Genomic DNA, 23,157 nt, shown 5'->3' with positions numbered 1-23,157 from the left:
CCCTGGATCCCTGGCAGTGTCCAAGGCCAGGTTGGACGGGGCTTGGAGCAGCCTGGGACAGTGGGAGGTGTCCCTGCCCATGGCAGGGGTGGAACTTGATTATCTTTAAGGTCCTTCCAACGAAACCATTCCATGATTCTACCATCTCATTGGAGCCCTTTTCTCACAGGAAATGCCATCCTTTCCAAGCCTTTATGCTCCTCTCTAGCAGAGCACAAGGAAGAGGTGACACAGTATCTGCGCAGATCCCTGAAGCTGTGCAAAAGTGTAAAGTTGAATATTTTTAAAAATTAAAGCCATGAAAAGTACATACTAAAGAAATGCTGGACACCAGCAGAAAAAGAAGCAGTAACTACTCAAGTCACCAACACAACAAGTGGGAGAGATTTATAGATTAAGGAGGATAGGGAAGGAAGATCTCCCTGAGAATTACAGCTATGCAACAACCCAACAGGCAGCAAATCAAGTTACTAAACCTGCAGATTATTGTGCACGTTATCAGTCACAGCACAACGCAGAAGCGACCTCATTAACATTGTTGCACTCCAAACAATTCCATGCTGGGCTTGGAAACAAAAGCCTGGGCAAACCTGGCAAAGGAGAACAATCCTGATTTTGTTGTACAAGTCCATGCATACATAAAGAACCATAAACCTCAGCTGCTCTTTTATGAACAGGAAGCTAAAGAGAAACACGTTTCTTATTTCAGGGCAGGCGAAAGAGATTAGCTCTTTCCAGAGCTCCCAGAGGAACTGGTGGACATCAGCCTCCCACAGCCACATTCACAGCAATGCCTTCACCTCTAACCCATCCTATAAGAAGGATCCTCAAAAACCACAGGGATTTCTTAATGAATTTCAACAAAACCCAAAAACTTAATTATGGCTAGCACAAAACAGTACACTGTTCCAACACCTACAGTCACAGAGCAAAGTGTTTTAAAACATATTTTAAACACCAGTTCATCTGAAAGAAGGAGATGACACTTGGGACACCTTTGGAAAAACACTGACCACGGCTCTGGTGTGGTGGGAAATGAAGGAGCACAGTTTGGTGCAGGTGCCCAGGAGGATCCTGTGTCCTGCCAGAAATTCCACGTGTTAGAACAAATGCAGGATCTCCAGAACGTACAGAGGGAGCACTTGTTCAGCCATCAAAAAGTGACCTGAAAAGGGAGAGATGTGTGCTCATGCCATTTTATCTCGTGCAGGGGAGAAAAACAGCCAATGTTTTTCTGGAGAAGAAAATGTGCCTGGTTTATCCATCAGCCCTTCAAGCTCTGTCTGGTCTGGGAGGGAAGGATGGGGATGTGCCAGGAGCCAGAAGAAGCAAGGCTGGGGTGTTTTTAGTATCAGATGAACAACTTTCATTAAGACCAATTTCAGTCCCACAGTAAAAAGCAGTGCCTTGAGCCAAGGCCGGCACCATGACCGCCTTTGTTCCTCTCCCTTTGGTATTCCAGGAGGCAGACATTAACATCGCTGACACTCAGGTTCCAAACAGGTTTCCCCTCCTCCTTTTAGACCACTTTCAGATAGTCTTGGTACACCTTAAGAGCCCAAAATAAATGCACAAATCCAAGTTTTTCTCTTTTTTCGTTCCTTTGAATGTCCACGTAACAAAAGCAATGGATCGCAGTGGTTTCTTTATTCCCAAATACCTGAAACCTGCCTAGTTTAACTCAAGAAAGGAACTACTGAAGCACCAAGTTCGTCAAGCAAACTGAAAAAGGAAGAAATATGCAAATCCTTGGACTATTCAACCCCGTTCCTCAAGAAGACTGAGGACTACAGGCTTGATAAAGAACTTGTATTGCCTTATCTCAACTTTAAATTAATCTAGTTAAGCAGAACTCATGTGAAAGTAGCTCATTTTAAGAAAAAAGCCATCTACTCCAGCACACTCTGCTGCAATGGCTGTATCTTTTGTAGAAGGAATTTAGGTCGCCCAAGTGCAAGTAAATGAATGGAAAAAATAAAAAAATCGTATCAGAAACCACAGAACTCACTACTCGAATCTCCTCGGTTTTCATTCAGACCACTCTACATAATTCATCAAAAAATGCATCGCATCATTCCAGTTTGGGAACAGAACCCAATTCAGCTGGGTTTCACTTTTTTTATTCTCTCACACAATTGCCTAATTTTCCTTTCCAATTCCATCTCCCAGGACAAGCCGGAACAAATGTATCTCACATTCTCCCATTGCAAAGGATTATCCAGATTTCAAGCCCACATTCCAGAGGATTGGTATTTTGCTCTTACACCTTCATCTTGGTATGACAGGAAGTCTCCTTCCCTGAGAGGAGCCCACATGGGACAGGACTCACGCCTGGATGGCTCCAGAAAGTGCTTTCCAAAAGCCAGAAACAGCAACAGAGCCCGCAGGCACAAATGAATTCCTTGGAGAGCTGTTCCCACTGAAAATGGGGATTTTTGCATCTCATGGTACCCGATTCCTTTCTAGGTTCTTCAAAATGAAATTCAACACAGAATTTAGGCTGTGAAGCCAACAGTGCAGGCACAAGTTGTGCCTCACCAAACACAGCTGCCCTGCTTTCCTGCTAGGAACCGTAGAGAGAGAAAGGAGGGATGGATACACACTCCAACTGCACAATTCCCATCCCAGTCCATTGCTACAGCCCCACATCCAGACAGCACTTGGGTTTCTCCATGCCTCTGGTCAGGGACCAGCAGGGAACTGGGGCACGAGGGAGGTGGCTGCAGCCCCACGATCCCAGGCTGACCAGGCTCTCCAGAGGCTGCCAAGCTCCCAGGACACACATCCCAGCAGCCAAAGCTGGAGGTTCCCACCTTCCCCAAGGCAGAGATCAGCATGAGGGTGGGTTCCTCTCCCTCCCAACTTTCCCCTCAATTGAAGCCAGCGTCAGCTCTGAGAGAAGAATGCCATATTGTCCTTCAGCTAATTGAATGGATATGGATGCCACAAGACTCCAGGACAGTTGGCTTGCTCAAATGTCTGGAGTGATTACCCTGGTGGCAATTATTCTCCCTGTTGCAGCCTGGGCTCCTAAGTATTCCCCTGTAGGAGTGTCTGGGACAGTATTAGAGGAAGTAGCTTAGACAGTGATGTCCAAGGACAGCTCTGCTGCTCCCACCAGACCACAGGTACCAACGGAGATGCAGGGCCGGTGGCAGATGCCACCCTCCAGATGGGTGCTCCCCACCCCCAAAAATCATCTTATTCCCAAGGCAGGGGGAGGTACAAGATGGGGAACCCCAAGATCAGCCTCCTGAGGGCTTTAACCGGCAAAACAGGGCTGTGGCTGTTCCAGTGTCCCAAATATGTGAGACCCAAGGCTAGCAGTGTTACACTCTGCCTTTTCCAAGCTATTGGGTGCTCTTCCTCAGGTTTAATAGGAGCAGTCCCTGAAGAGCCAGCAAACTCCAAACAAACCTAGTTCAGTCCCCGAGCCACGTTGGAACACACTGAGACAAAGCCAAAGCCCCTTTGGTGACACCGTGAGCTCCAAGCAGGGCCCCAAGGCCCCACTCCAGCCTGATCTGAGCTGCACAGTGGGTGTTTCTCTGCCACCATAACACAACATTCCAGCTCGATGAAAACCAGGCAGCCAGCCCCGGAAAGCAGCGAGGCTGCTGCAAACAATGCCATTAACCACTTACATAACAGAACCAAGAAATCAAAGCAGCCATTTCCTCACTCCCTCCCCACCTTCCTCCTTCAGCTGGGAGCCCCAGGCCTGCTCCTCACCCCCCACGGGATCTGCTGCTTTTGTGTCCTTGCCACCATGACAACCTTCGTTTTAATTTGTCCCAAAGTGATCAAATGCTAAAGTTTCAGGCGAAGTTGGGCTAAGTAGAAGGAGACCTTAACATAATGAAATCCCAAACAGCTGTTCTGCCAGTCTCCACCTGGAATGCTGCCCAGCGGAAATGAAGGCTCCTCTGGAGGCCAGTCCCACGGATTTGAAGGCAGATGTAAATGATCCCAGCCAAACGGAGCCATTGGTGGTGGTAACATGTTCCACACATGGAATGGGGCATGGATTTGCTCAGGGAAGCCACCGGTGCCAGACAGGAGCCCAAAGACTTAAATCTTGAGCTTCCTTTGGGTCTCCAATTAACTGTTTTTTTCCAAGCACTTTCCTTCACTGAACTTGAAGAAACTCACCTTATTCCAGGCATTAACACCTGTTTGCTCTTCAAACAAAAGCACTTCAGTGTACTGTGGATTTTAAGGCTTGCTCTTAACATGGAACAGAAAAAACGATCCTAATGCAAGGAAGTAGATTGATGTCCTTTTCACCTGACAAATCTATATAAAATCTCTATATAAAATATGAAAAACCTCTCACCTTTGTGTTGGCTGCAATCCAATTGGAGGTTTCACTGTCATCATCACACTTCTTAATCCATTTCTTTAACCACTGTCAGAAAAATGATTGAAGAAGAGCGTTAAATGTAACTGGAGGAACTACAAATGTTCCCAAGACCCCTGCTCACATTAAGGAAAGGTACACCCAACCACATGGGAATAGTGGGGTGTTGGTGCTGGAAAACTGTGCAAACAGCCACAATCTAGTGGCAGACAATTCCTGCAGCTCCATTCTGATCCAGCAAGCACAAGCACCCAGCACAAACACTCCTGCAACGAGTTTGCAGCTCTTAAGCTCAATCAAGACAAACTTCATGTTGGACCCTTAAATAAAAAGGACATTTTGGCTTTGGGGTGACTAACTGTGGCCTTCCAGTACCTGAAAGGAGCCTACAAGAAAGATGGAGAGAGACTGTTCACAAGGGCCTGGAGTGACAGGACAAGGGGGAATGGCTTCCCACTACCAGAGGGCAGGGTTAAATGGGATATTGGGAAGGAAATCCTGGGAGGGTGGTGAGGCCCTGGCACAGGTTGCCCAGAGAAGCTGTGCATGCCCCATCCCTGGAAGTGTTCAAGGATGGGGCTTGGAGCAACCTGGGCTAGTGGAAGGTATCCCTGCCCATGGCATGGTGTGGGACTAGATAATCTTTAGTGTCCCTTCAAACCCAAACCAGCAAAACCAAATTGGTTCCTTCAGTACAATGGATCACGCCAGACAAAGCACCAAAAACACCTACAGGGACACCTCATACAGGAATGCTCCTTGTCCAAAAAGCACCTTCACTCCTCTGCAGGAGGTCGCAGGTCTCACAACCTCCTCTTCCAGACAATTCCCACCTGGATGAGGCACTGTTCCCTCACAAGGTCCAACTGTGAGGCAGCCAGTAAAGGCACCCAGTAGGATTTCACTGCAGGTTCTCACGCTGTGATTTAAACAGATGAGCTACTCTGCTCTCTGGTGGGAACAACAGCTGGGCTCAGTGATCCCTGGGGGCCCCTTCCAGCTCAGGATAGTCTATGATTCTATGGACAGCCACAAAAACTTGGGCTTCAGTGCTAAGTCTTGCACATAAATTGACTTAAAACTTTTTCAAAACACAGATTTGGGAAAGAACCTTGATGTGCTCACCTTGCATTTAACAGGATCATGCCAGTTTTCACCGCAGTTAAAGCTGTAAGGGAAAGAAAAGGGGAAATAAGCAAACAGGACAGATGATTGTACTTGTAATTAAAATAGGGGAGGTTTTCTTCTGGGCTGTTCAAAGCCAATCCTAAGGAAACTCAACACACCTCTCTTCAATCCTGAAATCCCTCAAGGGCCACTTCAAAACAGTGGCAGAACAAGGGGAAATGGCTTCCCACTGTCAGAGGGCAGGGTTAGATGGGATTATTAGGGAGAAATTCTTTACTGTGAGGGTTGTGAGACACTGAAACCGGTTTCTAGAGAAGTCACCCCTGGATCCCTGGCAGTGTCCAAGGCCAGGCTGGATGGGGCTTGGAGCAGCCTGGGATAGTGGAAGGTGTCCCTGCCCATGGCAGAGGGTGGAACTCGATCGCCTTTAAGGTGCCTCCCAAGGCAGAGCAGTGTGGGACTCCATGAACACACACAACACTTCAGGGCAGTGCACACAACGCAGTACCAGCAGCTTTCCCTGGTGGCTCTTACCAGAACTGACGGCCACATTTGCAGCGCACGGGTTTAGCATCCGGGTACTGGACTTTAACGACGTGGTGGCAGTCGGGGGCAGGACACCACTTTAACAGTCGATTACACTGCGAAACAAAGCACACACCCCACATCACACAGGAAGGAGGTGCTCAAGGACAGCTCCTGCCCTGCATCCCTTTGCCGTGGCTGCAAACAGCTAAGAAATTAAAACCAAACCCACTGCACCCATCACTTCTGGCAAGGATTGAAAGCTTGATCCCGTAACAACTTCCTCCATGGGCTCTACAGGACAGCCGAACCCACACAACTGGGAAACTGGGACAGTGCAAACATCTTGCAAAGCACCTTTCTCCAAGTTTATTTTGAGGCTACAAAACTATCAGTATTTTGCTAAAGTATTTTTGCAGTTTTACTTCAACTTGCAAAATGTTTAATGAGTGGTGTTGTTCACAGCATTTCCTGCTTTCCAATCTGAAGTACCTCAGGTAACATTCAAGAGTTATAAATAACTATTATATAACTGTTATAACTGTGTAATTCTGCTTCTCAGATAATAAGCAACAGCTCTTGCATTCTCTTTAGGTCTTTTGTCCTGAAGTTTTTCTAATATTTTCCTACAACTGTCTCTGTAAGGCAAAGGACTATAAAACAACCCCTGCATTCACACTTGATTAGAGACTATGCAAAGAAACCCTGCTCTGCAGTTCTAAACAAGCCTCCAGTATCTGGCTGGGTACGTGTGTGAGACAAAAACAACCTACAAACAATTAAAAATTTCTAATAAAAACTCACCTCTACAAAACTATTGGTTATTAAATGCTGGTACTTTAATTTAACCTTGGAATCTGTGATCAGACGCCTGTGGGAAGGGAAGAAACAGAAAAATTGTAGCAGAAATCTCGTTTATCCCATACCCAGCCACAAGTTAGGACAAATAGGTTTGATTCGTCCTTCTGCACTTGCAGATACTTTTTGTACTCACCTGTTTGCTATTTATTTGTTAGACCATTTATTATTATGAAAACTACATTCATTGTATTCAATATATAAATACACATATAAATATATTAGCTTCAGAAACAGAAAGCTCACACAGTTCAAGAGAACTGAACCTCTTGGTGTGAGGATTTTTATTTTAAAACACTTTCCTGAAGAGCCCAAGAAACAAAGCAAGTAATTTAATCAGTTCATTTACATAAAACACGCACATTGTGTGGCAAATCCCTTTAAAAAGCTCCAGAACAACCCTTGTGTGGTTAATAACTCTGGGAAGCCTAATGTTAGCTGGGTTCCAATGGATTGCTACAGCTTCAGCTTAAAGGTGTTATAATCTATTTACCATAAAAACAAAGTTGATTTGAATTCAACATCACTAGGGGTGTACACAACATGGACTTTCAATTAATTCCAGTCTGCTTGGAACTGGGAGAGCAGAGGAAAACTGACTGATGGGAACCCTTGACAAGCATGGTGACCACTCTTCTCCTGGGCACACCATCCCAGCTGGCATTTGCAGACTGTGCAGCCAAAATACACCCAAAGTAACTTAACTATGGATTGCTGAGCACTTCCAAAAATGTCTTTTAGCTATAACTGAAGTTATATACACTGAAGTGTCTTCCCAATATATCTAAATATAAAGCTGGACTAACACACCCTGTGTAGCATTCCTGGTTTAAATCTTTCTGTGGAATACAGCTTTATACAGGCCATATCATGGATAAATATTGGAATTAATGGATTTTCCTTTCCAGCTGTAGCCAAAACTAAGTGTACTCCTGCATGTTATCCTTACAACACTCCCTGAGGAGCGGCGTGTGCCCATGGGATGAGCACAAATCCCAGCCCTGGGCAGCTGGGGAGCTCCTCACTCAAGCACATGCTGGTTATTACATAAATCACAGCACGTGGCAGCTCAATTCCCAAGGCTAAAATAAAACAAATCAGCTGACAAAGCATCTCTCCTGCAATTCTGGAGTCAAACTTACTGAAGTATGAGAAAACAATCTGAATTTAGTATGAATTATAAATTTCTTTTTTTTTACCCCATACTTGGCTTCAAGACACCCAGCCCTGGGCAGCTGGGGAGCTCCTCACTCAAGCACATGCTGGTTATTACATAAATCACAGCACGTGGCAGCTCAATTCCCAAGGCTAAAATAAAACAAATCAGCTGACAAAGCATCTCTCCTGCAATTCTGGAGTCAAACTTACTGAAGTATGAGAAAACAATCTGAATTTAGTATGAATTATAAATTTCTTTTTTTTTACCCCATACTTGGGCTTCAAGACATACTAATTATCACTTTGGAAATGTACTGAAGTATAACAATATATCAGGTACTGGAATTTAAATTAATAGTCATGCCATGACTAACCTGAGCACATAATCCACTGGTTTTTTGCTTATCAAAATGCTTTGATTGCCCCGATCAACATCACCAGGTCAAGACCTTCAAGAATTTAGCTTTGAATATTATTGTCTTTTGGCAAATCATAAATGAAACTAGACAAATTAAGAGATGAAACCCATGCTCAGAGCCCATAAATCATATTAATTTTGTGTTCATATCACTTGGAAACTGAGAGCTGGAGACTCTATAAACAGGAAAAGACCTAAAAAGTAGTAACTAAGGACACAGAAGTGGGTGCAGGTTCCAGTTGAGATCATTTACATTTTTGTCATATATATTGACATATTCTAAGATTGCCACAGTTGTCCATTCTGGCTTATTTTAAAAGAAAGTTTTTCAAAAAATGCACCTTCCTCCCCACAGAAATGCAGGTAAGAACAGGGAAAGGTGGATTTTTACCTCTAGAAACAGTTTCTAGTTTTACTCAGACAAAGGGGACCTGTTTGCTTTAGCACCCAGCTGCCACTGCCCTATCCCAGGCCTCGTCCCTGCCCTCTCCAGCCAACGGGGATCCCACAGCACTGCCCTCCTTTTCTTCCATCCTTTCCTTGCTGCTGCTGCCACTGCAGCCTCCAATGGTTTCAGCTACTCAATTTCACATGCACCGTTTGAACAGCTCATTCCAACTGTTGCAATCAAGAAAACACTCAAAAAAGTCCTGCTGAGAGCATTCGACTCCACAAATTGAAGTTCAACCTCTGGTAAACAAAAATCTCAATCAGGATACTCAAGATATGCCAACTTCAGCTCAGTTTCCACCCACTGGCCTCTACAAACCACCCCTCAACAGGGCAGGAAAGCACTTCAGCTACTTCCACTTCCATCCAGCCTACACTCCATGAGTAACGGAGAGCCAAAATTGGGGAAATCACTACTCTGAAAGCAACTGATAATAAAAACCAGCAAATTAATATCAATGAGTGAGTCAGGCTTCAGGAAGGAAAGAATAAGGTAACAGAATAAGCCTCTATTGAGATGCTTTTTAGTAAGAAGAATTAAAATGAACTTGAACAAAGTTCAGGATTATGAAGGATATTGCTCATGCAACAGCTTCCCCCAGTACAACAGAGAAGGAAGCTCATGGAATTCATTGCTCCACCACAAACTAACAGTCATTCTACAGCTGGACAACTCAATAACTCCAAGGACACAGGCTGACACACCAGCTTAATCAAATCTTCTGTTTGAGGGTCAACTGCTTCCTATCAGAGGGCAAAAAACACATCCTGAACCAGCCCTTAGGACTCCTGTCCTCTGACTCACCTATTAACCTTAGCTATAGGGCTTGGGGAACCAGTGGGTTGACCTGGGTAGAAGTCCTGAATTCTGACATAAATCGAAGGAAACAAAATGCACAAAGCAGTAAAACAGGGTTTGGAAACCCTGGTGTCACACTGACCAAACTGGTCAGGGACTCTTTCCTCCCAGTGCTGTCACATGGGGTTGTCACACCTAAACAGGAAGTTAAGAGACATTGTGGGATCAAAACAAACAGTTCAGGACAGGCTTCTCTGCTGCCTACAAGCCTCTGTGCAGTTTGTTATAAGCATTTGAATAGATTTGAATAGCACATGAGTAACACAATGGAAAGAGAGAGCAAAGCCAAGAGCATTACTTACATAACTGTATTGTCGTCCACTAAGATATCACAGCCATGGGCAGGGCATGAAATGGTCTGAAAAACACAAAAAGGTCATAGGAGGAACAGTGCTTATCCTGGTTTTGCATCACAAAGAATTCCAAGGCAACAGACTTTATTACAATCCACAGCCAAAGGAGTGCTTTGCCTCTCCCACCACATCCCAGGCGTGCCACTGGTTCCTCCTTCCCCAGCCCAGATACCTGCACCAACTCCACAGAATTCCCTCCAGATTCACCTGTAGCAGAGCCTGCAGCCCCCAAACCTTTGGGGTTTGGGTTTTCTCTGTCATTCTTTTGGATGTCTTTAAACTTCAGCAGGGGACACTTTCCCCCATCTCTCCAATACACAGAATTTCCAGAAATAAGCCATGAGGTAAGTTGAGATTTTACCTGTCCCATGCCTTCCTCCATTATTTTGGTAGTTAAATATTCACTCCAGCACTGCATACAGAACTTGTGTCCACACTCTAGGCCAGTGAAGTACTGCAATGACAAAGAACACGAGACATTGCCTCATTTTATCACTGGATTAGCTCCATAATTTCGTCTTTCTTGGTGCTGTGCAGTTCATCCATCCCATCCCTCATTCCCCACACCACACCCGAGACACCGCTAATCGTTTTGCATCATCACCTTACAGAACATTGCCAAAGCAGCCTTAGTCACTCTTCCAAAGCCAGACTTTAATCCCCAACCCCAGCAGCAAGAAAAGGTGTGGCCTGTGTTTCCATCCTGGCCCATTTAAATTTATCCTTGTTTAAGGAGTGTCTATGGAGCACAGCACGGCTCTCTCCCATGTTACTTTGGACATCAGTCAAATAAATACAACACCAAACAGGTCACAGTGATAAGGATACAGAGTCTTCATTCCTCCTATTTTTTCCCCATGGCACATGTGGGTGCTGCCCAAAAGTCCTAGACCTCCTCGGGGAACTTCCCCCTGAAACCCAGATGCCCATCAGATGAGGACACTAAAGATCCTGATTGGCAGGTGTAAATTGCTAAATAAAATTCAATAATGATCAGCTGTCACAGACAGCAGCAGGGACAACTCCATCCTTGTCTGCATCATCTGCACAGAGCTGTCAAGATATCATCTGGAACTGAGCGGTTACACAAGGGGTGGAGAAGCAAACACTGCTGAGGAAAGACTGGAATTAAAGTACTTTTCTCTGGTCAACTTACAGCTATTTTTTACCCAGAGTCAGCACCAAGGAAAACTGTACTTAAAACACTTCACTTGTACCACTATAGAGGTAGTATTTGCTGGCTCAGCTTTGCAAACCAACTTCTCAGCCAGTGAGACAAAACCAGAACTCCACCCTCAGATACCATCAAACTATGAAACTCCACAGAGGAAAGAACCCAGAATCCTCTGTGGAACAGCCCAAAACAACAGTAGGATGGTGGTAATTGAGGAAAGGAGAATCCACTTGAGGACAATGTTCTTCCCAAACCGCCTCCTCAGCCATCATCCCACAGAGGTGCAGCAGCTGTGCTGTGCTGTCTCTGGATGCTCTGGCACGGGATTGCCCAGGGAAGGTGCCTGTCAGCACCCTCTTCCCCCGGGCTGGCAGGCTGTGATTACACTGCTCTGACACTCCTGCCACCAGCACAGGCTGCACCCTGTGAGCACCAACACGGGTGACTCTGACCTGAGCATCTGACTCGGTTCCAGGTAAAAATAGAGACATCCACCCCAAAAAAACCAACAAAGAGATCAGAGAGAGGCTGACACCTATGTGGTGCCAGGTACACCGGCTCCAAGAGTGAAAAAAGACACCTTCCAATTTCTGAACCCTTATTGAGCCAGATAACAAAGGTACCTGATGCTCCACAGATGCTGCTGTGGCCAAGTGACATCTCCTGGAGATGCAGAGTTAGAGTAAAGTCACTTTAACATCTGTAACTTTTGGGATGCCACAGCACGAAACCATCCCAAAGACAGCACTGACTTTTCCCTGAATTTTGGCTTCTCCACATGTGATGGGAAGCAAGCACAGACAAGGGAATCATCCCTTACCAAACCCAAATACTCCTGCAGCAGGCACACACAAGGAACCACCACAGAACACATCTTCATGTAAGACCTGCTTTGGTTATTTCAGGCAGGGAAAAGGTTTGCTAAATGCCCACAGAAAGGCAGCCACCACCACACTTCCTCCCAGGCTGCAAGGAATGCAGAGAATCTCTCGGCTCTTTTCTTTACTTTGAGGGAGTTCCCAATTATTTTTGGCTCAGCTGACAGAAGATGTCAAGGGAGCAAGTAAGAAGGCCAACATAAAACCACCAAGGACGGGGGGAGCAGTGACTCCTTAGGCAGCTCGTTAGCCCAGGGGACAGTTCTGCTGTCACCACATCTGTGCTCAACATCTACAGTCTGGACAAAGCAGGATGTTCCCAAAAACACCCCCAGCCCACTCTCCAAGGAACCTGAGGGTGGGAGGCAAGAGAGAAGGAAGGCAAAGCCATGACCCTCCCAGTTCCTGTCTTACCAATAAAGGTGTCACCCAAAATAACTGCTGGGACCTGACACTGCTTGACAGGGACACAGAGCGGGTAAAACATCTCCCTTAAGTCCTCAAACTTGCTGGGTGAGAGCTTCCAATGCCTCGTTTGGCAGGTGCTTCCCAAAACCTCAAACCACAGTTCTTTGGAGGTGACTGAAGAGCTACAGAGACTTTGTAGACAGAAGAGAGGGAATATTCAAGACTAACATGCCTGCAACAACTGCACACTGGAAAACTTCTTAACACTCCCAAGCTCTCTAGCTTTCCACAGGCTGAAAGGGGCTCGCAGGGCAAACCCCCCACCCCCCAGCTTTCAAGTGGAAAAAAAATTAGCTGATCATTGCAAGGGGATTTTCAAAGCTGAGATTTCAGGTTGGGCACTGAACATAAAAATAATCCTAGAATTTATCATTCACATCGACTAAAACAGCTTCAAAACAGATTTCAATCACCTTAGACACAGAAACTAAAGCCTTTTACAGAAGAAATAATAAATATTAGTTTTCCTATAGGCTCCAGCTTTTTTGTAGGACAAAGAAACAGAGGTTCCCCTCTGATGTCTTTTAACTTAATGAACACCAACAACAGAGACAGCCCTGCTCACTTGCAACATCTCTCTGCTCCAGCTAAAAATCTGCTCTTCTAGCAACTGGGCCACTGCTATTTGAGCTACAAAATCAAGAAGTATTAGTGTGCTTTGTGCTGTTCTTTCCAGTTTCAAAACTCTGGACAATGCTGTGGTGTGATTTTGGGGGTTGTCCTGTGCAGGGCCTCGATGATCCTTGCGGGCCTGTTCCAGCTCATGGTATTCCATGACTCTATGATTCTGCTTCCCAGGCAGCACAGGACCCCCAGGCAGAGGACAGGCCTGGCACTTGTGAGTTTTACCCCCACCCAGCACAGCAACTACGTTAAAAAGGAGAGAACAGTGTATTAGGATATACTGCCTTTCTCTTTCAAAGCACCTCATCATACAAAGCAGGAATTTGCCTTTTCAGCTCCTCTCCAAGAAGGAAGTCAGGGCACACAAGACTGAAGAGGAGACATGTGAAGCCTTGTGGTTTCTGGCTCAAGAGGAACAGGGACCTTAATGCTGAGAATGGGAGGACTGAAGCCGACCTTTGCTCAGCTCTGCCCACTCCAGGGAAGGAAGATCCAGAGCAAGGAAGAGGCTGCAATCAGGGAACTTCACCCCAGGCTACTCCTGAAGCCCAAAGCTCATCATGCTTCCTCGCTGAAAACACACCCAGAGCCAAGAGCAAAGCCTTTTGTCAGGGTAGCTTTGCTTGGAAAGACCCAGCACATGTTTTAGGGTGTTCTGGAGGGGCAGCTCCCCCAGGAAGAGCAGGTTCCAATAAAGGAAGAATTCCTTACTGTCAGCACTTTGCCTTTTGATGAACTCTCCTGTTTGAGCTTTTCCACTCATCTCCTTTTCTCCCAGACCTCCCACCAGTATGTCCTGCCCCTGGGAGCCCCAGCAGAGCCTGGACCTCTGAGCAGTGTGTGGGAATGCTTCAGTTTGGTCAACAGCCACAAAAAAGCAGCACTATCACCCAGGACATTGATGCACAGCCCCAGCAAGTACTGCATAACACACTCTAATGTCTGACCAAGAGGGTATTGTCCAAACATGATAAAGATCCAAAGATATCCACACTTTACTTCTACTCACTTTTATTCCAGACTTCCTAGTTTGACTACTTTGTAACATTATTTACTGCTTTTAAAAGCCGCTTCCTGCCTTGCCTTTTTATTTCCGAAAATATGCCTTTGCCCATCGTGCTTTTCACAGATTTTTAATTTCACATATCATTTATCTGTACGTATCTCAGTTGGTATCTCAGTTGGTATCTGACCTTTGCAAACATCACCTGCTTGCTTCTTCCTGAACTTTACTACACCGCTGCCCAGGCCCCAGCACTCTCAGAGGTGTTTTGCAGGAAAATGTGAAGTTTCAGGTAGGAAATCTGGGGAGTTGATGGTCAGGTAGCACCGAGGCCACCGGGTACTCACCGAGTTTGGGTAGTTCAGATAGCAGATCTGACAGGACATGTCCTGGGCTGATGACCTGGTGTTCATCTGGCGCGTTCGAGACTTTTTACTTGGATTAATTACGTGACACTCAGCAAAGAGCTTCTCCAAGTTGCCATCGAAGTACCTGCACAACACAGGAAAGAATGAAAATTTAACCACCTACTAAATCATTCTTCCATTCTACTTGGCAGCTAAGTGTACAAAGATGCTTTCAATATTTCAAAACTCACACACACACACACTACTTCCAACAAACTCTTCCCTAACACAACACAGAGGTGGATATTAGACAACTACATAATTTCAGAGACTCTCACTTGAATTACACTCCTGAAATTCAGGTATCTTCAATTCTTCAGCTGCATTTCAAGTAATTCATGATTCTCCCCAGTGATGGCTTTGCATTAGAATTCCAGGATGGGAAACTGGAGCATGAACACCTGAGTTCACAGTCCAGGCATTGGAACACCTTCCTAAAGCACAGGTTTGATGCCTCCAAGCTCAATTCTTTTCAATTGAAGCCTTCCATTTTTCCTACTATTCTGATCAGTAGCCATTCGAGCAGCTTTTCTCTTCAGCCAACCTGAGGTAATTTAACAACCTCCTAAAAAATACAGTTCCAGGTTTACAATGCTTCCAAAGATTAGGTACCTATTGGAAAGGAGGATGCAAAATTGCTTGGGGGGAGAAAAAAGATCACTTCCTTTCTATTTCCTATTCCCTTAAGGAAAACAATACTGGTTTGCTTTCAAGGCTTATAAAAAGCTCTTCCTTGGAGAGGAGGACCAAAGTGGAGAGAATCATTATCAGGAAGCTCAACCTCTTCCCAGAATCCTTCACACACCTCTCTCCAGCCTGCAGCAGCTGCAAAGAACTAATTAAACCAGACAATTAACCAGCCCCATCACCTGCACACATCCCCCAGCCAAACCCACTAAGTTGTTCCCCCACTCCCTTACAGCTCTACCTACCAACAAGGCTTGATTTATAATTTTAAAAATATCCATTTTCCTGCTGTTTCATATGTTTCTCAGTGCAGTTCACATATTTTAGATCTTAAATTTCAAAACACTGAATCTGGAAGGAAGTGGTGAATTCTGGCATCACAGCATCCACGAGGCTTTGCCACTGTTCTTCAACATTAGCTCAGGATTTAACTCAACCAAGTTCTTTTGTTTGCTTAGAGGATTATATTTAGAAATTTTTATGCTATATTTAAATATATAAAATTATATCTTTAGATGATCTTAGCAAGTGAATTCAGTGCAGTCCTATTATAGGCAGTACTTGTTTATTAAGAATCATGGATAAATATTAAGTCCACAGAAGTTTTCCAGCCTTACAACTGCCCTTAGAGGCAGCAGGAGCAGACAGGATGTGCTCTGAAGAGAGCAGACACACAGATGGGTTTGAAGCTTGCAAGGAAAATAGTTTTGTATACAAATGCTATGATGCAACTTGAACCCTGGTCCTCATGGCCAGCTAAATGCTTATGGAAATACCAAAGGTTTTTGTAGTGGTGGGCTGGTTCTAAGGGTGAATATCCATGTCAGGAACTTGAATTTTTTCACCTGGAATTACCTATCCCCTTTAAATACCTATGGATAGTATTCCTACTTCTCCACGCTGTTTTCTTCTCATGCATTTTCTTTCTGAGTAAGTAATTTCCACATTTGTTTTCATTAATGTCTCTCAGACTCAAACTCATGCTGCCACTGAGCCATAAGAACTCCAGAAAACGCAGAGGAAAATGTGGATCTCCTTGAAAACATGCAGTTCCAATGGATACTCCAAAGTCCAACAGCTGTCTCACTGCTCCACCACTCCTTACGCAAACACGCCAAGGGCTCCATCAGGAGACTCTTGCAGTTCCTTCAATGGTTAGGAACAACTCCTAATTCCAGTGACCATCCCTTTTTCCCACTTGTTCCAGCATCACCACAGCCCATCCCTGCAGGCAGATCTCCCTCTGCCCTTCCCATGTTCTCTGGTCAAAGGATTCCCAGGCAGCAGCTCTAACACCCTTCCCTCCCACAGCAGGTGAGCTCCATGTGACATTCACTGACCTCCCTGGCCAGCAAACCTTCTCCACCACCAATTCCCATTTCCATTCATCCTCCTTGAATCTAAGAAGCCAAAACACATGCAATCCCAGTCCAGATCTGACCCTGATCTCATACAATTTCACCAGAGTTCTCCTGCAAATCTCACCTAATGCATTGCAAAAGATGGCTACATTTCTCCAGAGCTCCTCCATGTCAGCATCCCTCCTCACTTCCTTCACAACTCCAAGAATTCTGATTTTTCCTCAAATACACTCTATTAAAGGGTTGGTTCTTGGTACCTCCATCCTTATTTTCATCCTAGGGAGGAGCACAGCACCTTACACAGCCCTTGAAATCCTCTGCCCTCCTTTCCCTTCACAATGCAGATATTGAGTAATTCTAGCACTTCTAGCACATGAGAATTTCTTCTATTAATTCTTCAAAGTTCCTTTGCTTCACCACAAAGTTGGGGGCTTTTCTGCTATTTTAAAATGAATGGACAAACTAGTGTTTGTCCATTATTTTCAAGTGTTTCTACTTACCAAGACCAAACCTATTACAGTACCAAGTCCTTTTGGCAGAGGGATCAAGCTGTCAGCTCCTTTATCTCCTCAAAATTCCCTCCTGCTGTCTGTAACTGCTCAATCCCCATTTCCCAGACATAATCAAATCCTACCCATGGGAGTATCAAAGATAAAAAGCCTTTTTACTGAAAAAAATTGCTTCCAGTACACACTTTGGGATATTTACTTCCATGGAAGAGCATTTGTGAGTGTCAGTACAGCAATATACTCGCAGTAAAAGATATCTCCACATCAGAACTCCTGCCATGCACCATTTTTCACCTGTTCAACCTCTGCTAAGGAGTGTAAAGCATTATTTGTTCCAAGGAAAGCAGGCAGCCAGGTCCTCCCCTCAGGGGAACAGGGACATGTGGCCACCAAGATAAGCAGCTACAAGGGACTGCTGTACCTCTGGCTGCGCCTCCAGGGATTAAATCGGGCTGGGGGACATGCTGAGACACATTTCTCTTAACAAAATGACCAGGGGAAGGCACATAAAGCAGGAGAGCTGCATTTTAACCTCTTTATCACACAGAGGTTCCTCCCCAAACTCCCCTCAGGAGAGGACACCATCAGCCATAGTACAATTGCAAGATTATCAAGATTAAGTTCAAGCTAAAGCACTTTCTTCACTTGTTTCTGAGGTGATGTGGTCATTCTGCACCTGCTGCTCTCCTGTCCCTTTGAATCAAGCTTACAAGACACAGGAAAATAACACCTGACATCTTTATTCTCCTAAACACATGCAGCATATTCAGAGGCTGAACTAGCATTTCCTCCACTCCCCACTTCCATCCTACAAACAAATCCACCCCAAACCCCCAATTTTGCTTTTGCACACAAACAATTAAGTGTTTCACCAGTGGGAGAGGGCAGTTTTTCAATTGTGGCTGTTATTACTTTACTGTAAGAGGAATAAATACCCGCAGCACATCTGCCCTCTCAACGCCACTGTGCAATTACTCCATGACAAAGCTGGCACAGACAATAACAAGCTGCTCATTAACAAAAGGCATAGCAAGGCTAAAAAAAGTGGGAAAACAGAGAAGTTTTCATGTCACAAGCTCAGACCTCCCCACTTATCAAAAAAAGAGAAGCCCCTTGGTTAAAGTGCTTTCCTCCAGGCCAGGTCTGATAAGGCTGCTGGGAGGTCGTGCTGACTCACCATGAGCTAAGGGAAAACAGGCACTGATTAGGAACTGCAAACATACACCATGAAGCAACAGAACTTCCAAGCAAAATGTATATTTTGGGGTTTTTCCCCCTTAATCCTCACCTATCACCACAGCAATGACCAAACCCTCTTGAACACAAAGAGCCTGCTCTCAGCCTCCTTCCCAGCTTCAACACAGCTGAGCACTCCAAAGGATTTCATGGAAGTTATTTGGTGCAGAAGTGACAGAAGGCAGCACCAGGCACTTGAGAGACGATGTTCTGGTGTTTTTCTAATATACCAGGACATCGATAAGCACCAAAACTGGGACCAGTGTGCAACAGACCTGCCTAAGCAAGTTACATATTCTATTACTCACAGGGGTAATCCTGCTGAGTTAAGTATTTTAATGAACATGTTTACCTGTGGATTTGTAAATATAACATGTACTTAAACTGCAAAAGCCTTAACAATAATACCTCACATTGACCTGGCTGGCACCTCCCTTGGGAAAAAAAAAAACAAAAACAAAAACAAAACCACAGCCCAATTTTTATTTTTAAATTGATGGCAGCCCTAAAAAAAGTTTTTGACAACAAGGGACAAAACCTACTCTACAAAGGGGTGGGTTTTCAGCACACTTGTGTAGAGGTATCTCACAGGGAGACAGAGGCAGCCAAGGAGAGTGAACTTTACCCTGACCAAGAGAACCAGCCCAAGAAACTCAAATACCAAGTGAACAGACATGTTGCAGAGCAGGAATTAAATCAGAATGCTTAACAGCTGTAGTCAGAGTTAAATAGTGGCTATATTTGTAACACCAAGCTTTCACACTTCCAACATTAACTAAAAGAGGTCAATCTCAGGAAAATAAGGACTAAAGCTGTAAAAAAATACAATCACTTCAGAAAAAAAATCTAGGTTAAACAAAACATAAGAGATACCTGAGCACCATCACTAACCAAAAATATTACAAAAAGGGGGCTAAAGATGTCTTAAATCCAGTAACCAAGGATAGCAGAAATATTTGTACTCCAAAATAATTACTAGCAGTGTGAAAATCTTGGATCTACAGGGGCTCACCCCCCAGGCTCAGTGAAGGGACATTTATCAATTCACAGGAGCACCAACAACTGCTCCTGGTTTACCAAGAACATCCCACCTTCCCATCTTTCCCTGATCATCCGGCAAAGGAAATGGTAATTAAGAGAAAGTCAAACTCATGATCCCACCAGGCCCTCCACACCCACCCATTGGTCACTTCACACCTTTAAGACCAGTAGAGACCACAACAAACAGCAAGTCCCTGTACAGCCTTTACTGCTCTTTTTGGTCAAGATTAATTCTCCTCAGTTTCTAAAGCAAATTAAATTCTCCAGCTCCCTCAACTCTCTTCAACACCAACACTGGCATTGGAATGAACCAAATGCAGCTGCTTTTGGCCTCCACTGTACAACAACAAACTGAAAAGTACCTTTACCAAGCAACATTCCAAGAGCTGGGAATCAAAGATGGGAAATAACCATAAAACACTCTGCTCTGAGGGGGAGGGAGAGGCAAAATTCAAGCCATTATTTACACACACTGAAGGAAACCTGGAGCTGCGGGCATGAAGACAAGGCAGGACCATTATCAGTCAGGAACAATTTAGCCTTTGCCAGACCAGCGAATAAACATGTCAGGAATACACATGCCAGCATGACAGGCAAGAGCAGCTAAACCCAAATCCAAAACAGTTGCTAGATAACAAGAACCTGTTCCTGCTTGCTTTTTTCCAAAGCCTGTCCAAATGCTGTGCCTGTACGTGTTCAAACTGGAAATCCCTCTTTCCAATGGGCAACTTAACTTCCACAGCTTCTAACAGGCATCAATAATATTAAAACAAGGAGCCATGAGTCACCCTTAGCTAGGAAAGGGGGAACATTTAGAGCTTACACAAAAGATTCTTCTGCCACACACTGTGCATTCATCCATCCTCAATTAATCCAGGAACAAACATTTTTTTCCAGCTCTCAGGCACAAGGTGGTTGCATGCCAAGGTGGCTGCTTACCTCTCCATCAGCTTCTCCTTATCCCAGTTGAAATGGCTAAGCAGTATTCGAGTGATAGTCGCTGGATTCTGGAGAAAGAAGAGAAAAAACAATCAATAATTGAGTAACTAAGCCAGAGTGAGAACACCAAGCAGAGCTTTGAATAGGCAAAGGGAAAATCAGGGTTTCTGGTAACATCATCTGTTCAGACCATACATGTTTACCGGCATGGACTGGGAAATAGTTGGACTTGACAGACAAATTTAAAAGGAAAAAAAAACCCCACTCTCTAAATCCAAGCATCTATATAAAACGAGGATTTGGTTGAAGATTTAAGGACCAGACTAATTACAGCTACCACAGTGCCAACATCTCCATATCCAGCATGCCCACACAATGTAATTCCAGGATGTCTGTAAAATGCAGGAAGGGCTGATTTCCACCCATCATACCCATTTTTGCCACAACCTCCACACCACCTGCAGAGCAAGAATATTCCAGTCCTGACCATCAAAACACTTGGGCTGAAAACTCTCCCAGAATACAGCTGGCTGCCAGTGTAAGACGACAGAGTCCTTGGGAGACCCCAGATGTTCCTGAAGCACCATGGCATCCAGAAAACACTCATGGAGCCATACAGCTAAGTAAAGAAATACAGCCTGGAAAGGTCAATAAGAAGATGTAACATAGGAGCTGATCTTCACTCGTGTACACGTTTTTCTTCCAGTTAAATCTGTATCATCAGCCAAGAGTTTGATTATATGAGAAACACACCAGCCCATATGGCTTCTGTTACACCCCAGAAGCACATTTTAGCTCCCCAAATCCACTCTCTGGGCTCAGCTTTAGGATCATTTACATGCAAAGGAGACAAGAGCAGCGCCCCGAGAGCGCTGTGTGTACTTTGCCATTTGACACCAAAATGGAAGTTTGCCTCAGGGCCAATGTTCAATGGACGCTCTGAAGCTGTTGAAAAGTAGGACATAAACCAGCAATGTGATTTCCTGAGCCCTGGAGCTACAGCCACAACTTGATGCTGCCAAAAGCCAATGCTGTCACCCACAGCAGCGATCCCACCCCATCCCTGCATGTCCTGCCCTCACCAGTCCGTACCACTACAGCCATTTTATGCTGCAAATACTGCCTCAGAAACTGATCTTCTCTTTTCCTTTCGGTTGTTTTTTTCACTGAATCAGTTCTCCAATCTATTTGATTGCCTGACCACACAAACAGCTGCATTAGCACAAGGGGAAAGCAGGACAGCCTCTTTCACCACCAACACCAACAAAACAGTCACTGAAATAAAGCCCTCGGGTGACAGTGTACTAAGCACAAAGAACCAGTCTTGTGGTTTATGCTATAAAAAGTGACACTCCACTCCTTCTCCAGCGTATTCTGACTCTTATTAATGCCAGCACAGATTGTTTAAGGCCAAACTAATATCTTTTTTTCCAGCTTACAAAGACCATGTGAACAAAAGCAGCTTTAGAAAGGTTAGACCAGATCCCTGATCCAGTCCCTGTGGAGCCCCATAAACAGCTGGGACAGCAGATCTGGACAGCAGTATGGGGCAGAAGATACCAGAAATGGGTATTGCCTAACACTGCAAGGTGACAGTGTGGTTCTGGTCCATACCTCAACCAGTCTCCCAGTGACAGGGATCCAAGCTCTTCCCTGCAGCAACACAAAGTGCCTGGCTGACAACCACATGTCACCAGCCCTCTGACAGCACCCCTCCCTCATCCAGCCCTGCAGAGGGGAGCCAACAGCTCAACTCTTTCAAGTCAGTCCTGCCAACAAGAAGCTCTATGGGAATTTAAGGGTCTCCTTCACCAAAAGGCTCCTCCAGCAGCCTCTTTCAGAGTCTAGTTTCTGATCTTTCCAGGTTATTTTGTATTTGGGTCTCCACAACATCCTTTTCTGTAACTCTATCTGTACTATGTAGCAGTACCTAAAGGAGTTCTTAAAAGCTCACTTAGACAATTCCTAGAGCAATTTAATCAAAGATGAAAATGTACCTTAGTAAATAAACCCATCTTATCTCTAGATTATCTTGGTTATGATACCAGCCCCTGTACTTCTCCAGTTATGAGTTTCAGACAGCAAAGCACACAGCTCTTCAACACAAGGAGTCTTCACTCAGCCAGAGATCTGCCAGATGTACAGAAAAACACAGTTTTCTTCATTTCTCAAGCAAAGGCATTGAGAGAGCTTTAATTAAAATCAGCCTGAAGTCTTGTCCTGCCTTCTGCCACAGCAGCCCACTTGGCCACTTATCAAGGCTTCTGGGAATACCTATTAATCACTTAATAGGCTAAGAGGCAGTGGAGGTAGTGGTCTCTGGCTGACTTTTTAAAAAGCCAGAAGGTTTCCCCTGCACTGAAGGAGAAGTTACAGTACATGGATAAGAAACTCGAACGGTCTGCAGTGATTATTAAGTAGAACAAGGCTGATCCAGCAAATACCACTCCCCAAAGGACATGTGGCTGGAAAGGACAAGAGGGTTTCATCTGTGGCTTCTCCATTTTCCCAACACACAGGCACTGCAGTATTCCGAAAGTTTCCCTAGGTCAGAGCCCTCAGGTATCCCAGCACTGCAAGGTCAGGGCACAGAACTGGACGTTATTTAGGATTATACTGTTGACTCTGGGTGCTATCATCTTCTCCTGGCTTGCTGGGCTCCAGCTTCCTCCAGCACTGTTGGCTGAACATGTAAAAAAGAAAGGAAACGCCAGCAGCATG

At 44.9% G+C, this 23,157-nt stretch overlaps 1 protein-coding gene across 1 annotated transcript in view; it reads right to left on the bottom strand.

The window, feature by feature from the left end:
- ARIH1 (ariadne RBR E3 ubiquitin protein ligase 1) overlaps window positions 1–20,513 on the bottom strand; it is a 28,809-nt gene extending 8,296 nt beyond the window's left edge. Inside the window, exons 1-10 of the mRNA XM_008631284.2 lie at window positions 20,437–20,513; window positions 14,604–14,748; window positions 10,471–10,563; window positions 10,059–10,114; window positions 6,818–6,884; window positions 6,023–6,129; window positions 5,486–5,528; window positions 4,337–4,408; window positions 3,923–3,924; window positions 959–995 (exon numbers count right to left, since the gene is read on the bottom strand). Coding sequence (XP_008629506.1) covers window positions 959–995; window positions 3,923–3,924; window positions 4,337–4,408; window positions 5,486–5,528; window positions 6,023–6,129; window positions 6,818–6,884; window positions 10,059–10,114; window positions 10,471–10,563; window positions 14,604–14,748; window positions 20,437–20,444 — 630 coding nt within the window. The 5' untranslated portion in view covers window positions 20,445–20,513. The remainder of the gene's footprint in view (window positions 1–958; window positions 996–3,922; window positions 3,925–4,336; window positions 4,409–5,485; window positions 5,529–6,022; window positions 6,130–6,817; window positions 6,885–10,058; window positions 10,115–10,470; window positions 10,564–14,603; window positions 14,749–20,436) is intronic.
- Window positions 20,514–23,157: the final 2,644 nt, after the last annotated feature.

This window comes from Corvus brachyrhynchos, unplaced genomic scaffold (assembly GCF_000691975.1).
Source record: "Corvus brachyrhynchos isolate BGI_N302 unplaced genomic scaffold, ASM69197v1 scaffold164, whole genome shotgun sequence".
Taxonomy (NCBI): domain Eukaryota; kingdom Metazoa; phylum Chordata; class Aves; order Passeriformes; family Corvidae; genus Corvus; species Corvus brachyrhynchos.
This window is presented reverse-complemented; position numbering and strand designations above follow the sequence as displayed.